The following is a 6,945-nucleotide window of genomic DNA, read 5'->3' on the forward strand; positions in this document are numbered from 1 at the left end:
CTCTCTCTCTCTCTCTCTCTCTCTCTCTCTCTCTCTCTCTCTCTCACTCTCACTCTCTCAAAGACATAGCTTACATAAGAATGCTTTGCACATAGCATAATAAGTTCTCAGTGAATTTTTAAATAGCATGGGCAAAAATATGAGAGCAGGAATAAATAAAGCATTGTAGAGAGGATTGTAAAGATGCCAGCATAACAGAGAATAGTTGTTGGAGAATACTGAGAAATACATTTGGGTAGACATAGGGCAGGGCTTTGAATCTTTAATGGAGTTTAGACTTGATGTCATTGACATTAGAGAACTATTATAAGCTCTGGAAGAGAAGAATGGCATAACACGTGATGGTGTTTATGAATATTAGTTTAGCAGTAACATACAGAATATTTTAAAGAGAAAGGCCAGAGTCAGGGAAATCAATCAGGAGGTTGTTGTAATTCAGGTGTGAGATACTGAGGAAATGGGACTAGGGTATTAGCAATGGGAATAGAAGTAAAGAAGCAAGTCTAAGATACAGATATATAGATACACATATATGTGCATATATATATTTTTAAAGACTTTAAAGCACTTTATGCATATGAAATAGAAGTCAAAGATTACTTCATGGTTTATTGATCCCAGGTAGTGCCTTAAATTCTTGCTCTCTTCTACATTCTTAGGTCTGTCAATGGAGTCTATCGGATTGGGCTCTATGCCCTGAAAGATATGCCAGCTGGTACTGAACTCACCTATGACTACAATTTTCATTCCTTTAATGTTGAGAAACAGGTAATAGATCCAAAGCAAGGGCTTACTTTTGGTCTTGATGTCCAGTGAGTGAATCCTCAATAAACTATAACTAACATTGGCCATAGAATTCTAAAGTATTTGGGCAATATTTGCTTGTCCCTTTACCTATCACCTGACATAATAAAGCAGTTGAATCTATCTTTTTTATAAAAAACCCTAAGAAAAAATGTTCTTGAATCTGCTTTAAATGTTCATTTATTTTGTTGGCAGTAAGGAAGTTTTACTAAAGTTTAACTTCTCTCCTTTTTGTTATAATCTCAATATTGTTCTTCTCTCAGTGGAGATGGGGGGGAAATGATTACTCTCTCTCATATTAAAATTCTTTGTTAACATGGATTAATTGTGAGATGACCATCCCCCACGGGTTTCTTTGCAAGACTTAAGATGCAAATTAAATATTCTTCGATATTCCCTCAAAGCAACTTTGTAAGTGTGGTTTTGACAAGTGCCGAGGTATCATTGGGGGCAAGAGCCAGCGCATGAATGGACTCACCAGCAAAAGCAGCCAACCTGTGACCACACACAGACGTCCAGGACGGTCAAAAGAGAAGAGGAAATCCAAGCACAAGTTGAAGAAAAGGGTGAATATTGATCTTAATGGCTTTTCTAAAGAGCTGCCTAAAGCCATTGTTGGAATGAGGGAGGGATACTAATAGAGCAGCTTGAAATAAGTTTCTATTTTGTTAGAGAATATTTTCCTGTTTCTCATATTTTCTCCCCAAGGTCTAACTCATCATTTTTTTTTTTTTATCCAGAGAGGCCATCTTTCTGAGGAGCCTAATGAAAATGTCAACACCCCAACCAGAATGACCCCCCAACTGCAAATGAAACCAATGTCCAACCGAGAAAGGTAACTAGCAGTATTTTTTTTTTTGCTTAAATTCTTTATGATCAGGAGTTTATGTTTTCTAAAGTTTACATATATATCGTTTAATGTTGTTAATAAGCATTATTAATAGGTGCTTTTATTCCCTTTGCTAATGATATAGAATCAGAACAACAAAACAAGTATCTGGAAGTGCTTGGATAGCTCCAGAATTGCATAGTTAGAAGGCATGTCAGAGGTCATCTATTTCAATTCCAGTTCAAAACATGAATTCCCTCCACAATATCCCTAAAAAAATGGACATCTAGGATTCTCTAAAAGGTTCCTCAGTGACAGGGAATTCCCTCCTAAGGCAACCTGTTCCATTTCTGGGCACCTATAATTCAGTCGTAAAAATTCATTAAGTGCCTACTATTTGCCAAGTACTGTGCTAAGCACCGGGAATACAAAAAGAGGCAAAAGTCAGTCCCTGCCCTCAAGCTCACAATCTAATGGGAGAAACAAGAAGCAAACCAATATGTACAAACAAGCTATACAATGGATAGGCCAGTATTGCTGGATCTAAGAGTAGATGGCATGGAGTAAGATATAAGAAGACTGGACCAACAGTGGTAGAAGGGGGGTTGATAGGTTATGAAGGACTTTGAAAGCCAAAAAGATTTTTTACTTGATCCTGGAGGCAATAGGGAGCCACTACAGTTTATTAAGTAGGAAGAGGTGACATGGTTGGACCTGAACTTTAGAAAAAACAGTGGCAACTGAGTGGAGGGTAAACTGGAGTGGGAAAAGACTTGAGGCAGGTAAACACACTAGCAGGCTATTGCAGTAGTTTAAAGCATGAGGTAATGAAGGGTGTTCTACAGTGGTGGTGATGTCATAGGAGAGAATGGGGCATATTCAAAAGCTATTGCAAAGGTGAAATCAACAAGGCTTGGCAACAGATTGGATATGGAAGATGAGACATAGTGAGGAGTCCAGCTTAACTCTAGGTTGTGAGCCTAAGGGACTGAGTAGATAGATTTACCATCTACAGCAATAGGAAAAGTAGGAGGTAGGGAGGGTTTAGGGGGAAACATAATGAGTTCAATTTCTGCATGTTGAGTGCACATCCAGTTTGAGATGTCTGGAAGGTAGTTGGAAATGTGAAATTGGAGGTCAGCAGAGAGGTTAGGGTAGGATAGGGAGATTTGAGAATCATCAGCCTAGAGATGGTATTTAAATGCATGGGACCTAATGAGTTCACCAAGTGAAGTAGCATAGAGGGAAAAGAGAAGAGAGCCCAGGACAGAACCCTGAGGGACATAAATGGTTAGAAGGTGTGACATGAATATGGATCCAGTAAGGAAACTAAGAAGGAGCAATCTGATAGGTAGAACATGAACCAGGATAGAGCAGGGTTCTAAAAACCTAGAGAAGAGAGTATCAAAGATAATGTGATTAACAGTGTCAGAGGCTTCAGAGTGTCGGGGAGAATAAGGATTGAGAAAAGCCACTGGATTGGGCAATTAAAAGATCATTGGTAACTTAGGAGAGAATAATTTCAGTGGAATGATAAGGTTAGAAGTCAGATTGAAAGAAATTAAGAAGTGCATGAGGACAGAGTGGAGGCACCTATTGTAGACAGACTTCAAGGAGTTTTAAGTCAGGAGCAGATGAACTGAACTTATCAATAAACAGGGAGAAATTGCTTTTTTTGTTTGTTTTTTTTTGGAGGGGAGGGTGAGGCAATTGGGGTTAAGTGACTTGCCCAGGATCACACAGCTAGTAAATGTCAAGTGTCTGAGACTGGATTTGAACTCAGGTCCTTCTGACTCCAAGGCCAGAGCTCTATCCATTGTGCCACCTAGCTGCCCCTGACAGGGAGAAATTGAAAGTAACTAGTAGTGTGGGGATGACAGAGGGAGCAGTCTTTTGGAGGAGATGGGATGGAATGGGATGACTTGAACAAGTGATGGGGGTTAACCTTGGTAAGCAGTAAGACCTGTTCATCATGTGAGACAGATGAAGGAGGAAAGAGTAGCCAAAGACATCTGAGTGATAGGAGATGAGGAAGAGGGAGCTCACAGTGAATGACCTCATTTATTTTTCTGTAAAATATGAGGCAGGGTTCTCAGAGGAGAGTGTGAGAGGAAGGAGAGCCATGGGCAGTTTGAGAAAGGATGAAAAGGTTGGGAAGAGTCACTGTGGAGAGTTGGGATAGTGAGTGGATAGGGAGTTAGAATAGGATTGCCTAGGAACAGTGAGCCCAGCTGAGGTTGTGTAACATAAATTTGTAGAGGACTCAGTCAAAACAATTACATGATTTTCTCCACCTTTGTTCAGCAACACTTGTCTGTGAAGGTGTCACATGGTGTGAAAGAGTGAAGGTGTCAAATGGTAGGAATAATACAAGGCTGAAGCTTGGTTGGGCATAATCACAGATATGAGAAGGAGGGATAGGGATTCAAGAAAGGACAACAGTGTAGAATTGAATTGATTCACTGGAGAGTCAAGATAAGAAAAAGAGAGAGTGGCCACTGCAGGGGGACATGGCCTGGGAAATAATTAAGAATTCAAGGGACTAGAGGTACAGATGAAGAGTGGAGTTTGGCAAGAGAAGGCAGGGAGAGAGGTGAAAAGCCAATAGTTTGTATTTAGATAGGGGGATTTCAGAATTTTTAAACATAGAGGAGTATGTTTGTAGATGATGGCAAGGCCATCTATGTGTATGACTGATTTTGGGTGATAAATGAGTGGGTTAGAAACTGAGTGGTGAGAGTGTTTGAGAGAGAGTCAGTATATTTGTTGTATGTTGAAATTCATTAGTATGAGGGCAAAAGTTAAGGGAAGAAAGAAACGTTATAAGCCAGGTATCAGAGTCACTGAGGAAGTAAGGGGGAGTGACCTTGGGGTCTGTAGACAATAACTACCAAGATTTTGATTATGTGGTGAATGTGAATATCATGTACTTAAAAGGAAGAGGGGTCACTGAATGTAATTAGGTAGGGAAAAAAATGTGGAAGTGGCAGTGGGGAGCCAGGACTATTCCAATTCCCCTGACTCAACCAGTAAGTGAGGAAAATGAGTGAAGCCAGCACTGGAAAGAGTGGCTAAGGAAGGCTCTGTCAAATGGGAGAAACAGGTAAGAGCTAGTAGATGGAAAAAATGGGAGGGAAAGAGATTTTAAATGAAGGGAAGTTTGTTGCCTATGGAAAGGGAACAGCAGAAGGACTGGTTAGTGTTTGATTTTAAGATTGGGGTGGGAGGGTTGAGGGGGAGCGGAAGGAGGAATCAGGTGTTGGGGGATAGGGAATGGAGTTTGGATGATCTACAGGAGTTCAGTCACTGGTATGTGAACAGTATGACCAGCTATGAGAATGTTCACCACTGAGTGGAAGGCATCTCTTATTCCTAGAGAGGTTGGAGAATTGGGCTGGAGGCAAGTGCCATATGAGATGGGAGGTCCCATTTCACAAATCCTCTTCCTTCTAAAAGCTAGAGGTTAGTGGATCCTCTGAAATAGAAGTGAAACCTGCACAATGGGAGAAATAAGCCCCATTGCCCACCAGCTTTAATCTTTCTGTTCCCTCAAAAGACAGAAACAATAGGAGATGGAAAGTCTGAAGGCAGAGGGTCAGTTGCTCCTCTTTGCACCAGACATTCTCCACATCCCAGCTGGGAGATTGGGCTTGGCAGTACGAGGTGGAGGTTGCCTTTGCTGGCACAGATAGAAGTCATTGCTTTGGGCTAGATGGAAGACTCCCTGATAGGCCTTTCGTAGCCTTCCCCCAGCCTGAAGTCTTCTCTCCTGAGGAGACTGAAAAGAGAAAGACAATTAACAGCATGGGGCAAAAGGTACAAAACTTTATCTAAGGGGAAAAAAACTCCCTGAAAACTAACATTGACCAAATAGAAGTTGATAACTCCATAAGACAACAAAAAAATAGTTAAAACAAAGTCCAAAAACTGAAAAAATAAAAGAAAAAATAAACAACTAATCTGGGGAAGAGGTCATTTAAGAATCATTTGGAAAAAAAAAAAAGAATCATTTGACTACTTGAAAGGCATGACCCAAAAAAAGCCTCGATACCATATTTCAAGAAATTATAAAAGAAGGTTGCCTAGATCTCTCAAAACCAGAGAGCAAAGGAGAAATAGAAGGAATCTACCAATTATTTTCTGAAAGAAACCTCAAAATGAAACTCCCAAATTATTATAGCCAAAATTAAGAGCTTCCAGATCAAAGAGAAGGTATATATCTCATTCTGAAGGAACAGAACAAGCAAAAGGAGTAGAATAGTCTTATATTTTAAGAAAATATACTTGTAAGGAAACTTGAGAAGCATAGCAGGAAAACACTTAGGAGTAAGTAAGAACATAGCAGGAGTAAAGTTCGACTAAAGCAGAAATAGATGTGATATTGTCACTGATGCATGGTACATTGGAAAGAATACTGGATTTGTAGCCAGAAGTTCCCCTCTGCTACTTACAGTCTGTCCAGGTCAAAACTTCTCTGGGCCTCAGTTTCCTTATCTGAAAAATGAAGAGATGAGGAGGTTGAGAAATAAATTATAATTCTAACGTATAGGTATCGTATAGTAGTGACAAGGGGCTTCATTTATCTTTACTTCTGAAACTCTACCAAAAACAGAACAGGCATTAAAAAAAAAAAATTGACTGCCTTAATAATAATTTCATCCTTCCAAAAGTGAAGGAACCAACAAGGAGAATTTTTAATCTGGATCAAATTCTTACCAACAAGGAGGACTGGCTACTAAGGAGGAAATGATTGTCGTCTTTGGGAAAAGTGACCTCTCTATGTTAGAAATTATAATAAAGGAAATTGACTTGGGGAGGACAGATTTCAGAGAACAGATAATTAGAATCCTGTGGCCCAAAAATTCTGCAAACAGAAGCTGTTCCTAGAGGGAGAAGAAACTTTCAAGAATTAACTTCTTAAGATAAGAAGAGAATTCTAATAAAGAGAAAAAAGGTGTTGTATCAACCCACTAAGATTTTTTTCTTTTTAAAATTAATTTTTGACATTCATTTCTTTTTTAAATTTTTTTATTTTTGGAAATTTATTTATTTATTGTTTTCAACATTCGCTTTTATAAGATTTTGAGTTCTAAATTGTCCCCCCTCCTCAAGATGGCATGCAATCTGATGTAGGTTATACATGTACAGTCATATTAAGCATATTTCCACATTAGTCATGTTGTGAAACAAGAATCAGAACAAAATGGGAAAATCATGAGATTTAAGAAAAAACAAAAAACAACAACAAAAAAGAAAGTAGTATGCTTCAATCTGCATTCAGACGCCATAGTTCTTTCTCTGGATGTGGATAA

General features: G+C 39.1%; 1 protein-coding gene across 2 annotated transcripts in view; it reads left to right on the forward strand.

The window, feature by feature from the left end:
* ASH1L (ASH1 like histone lysine methyltransferase) overlaps nucleotides 1-6,945 on the forward strand; it is a 244,442-nt gene that overhangs the window by 215,763 nt on the left and 21,734 nt on the right. For both annotated transcript variants that reach the window (XM_027871093.1, XM_027871092.1), the window contains exons 13-15: nucleotides 660-768; nucleotides 1,209-1,370; nucleotides 1,545-1,639. In XM_027871093.1, coding sequence (XP_027726894.1) covers nucleotides 660-768; nucleotides 1,209-1,370; nucleotides 1,545-1,639 — 366 coding nt within the window. The remainder of the gene's footprint in view (nucleotides 1-659; nucleotides 769-1,208; nucleotides 1,371-1,544; nucleotides 1,640-6,945) is intronic.

The sequence above is a fragment of the Vombatus ursinus genome, unplaced genomic scaffold (genome assembly GCF_900497805.2).
Source record: "Vombatus ursinus unplaced genomic scaffold, bare-nosed wombat genome assembly UNPS02014798.1, whole genome shotgun sequence".
In the NCBI taxonomy this organism is placed as follows: Eukaryota; Metazoa; Chordata; class Mammalia; order Diprotodontia; family Vombatidae; genus Vombatus; species Vombatus ursinus.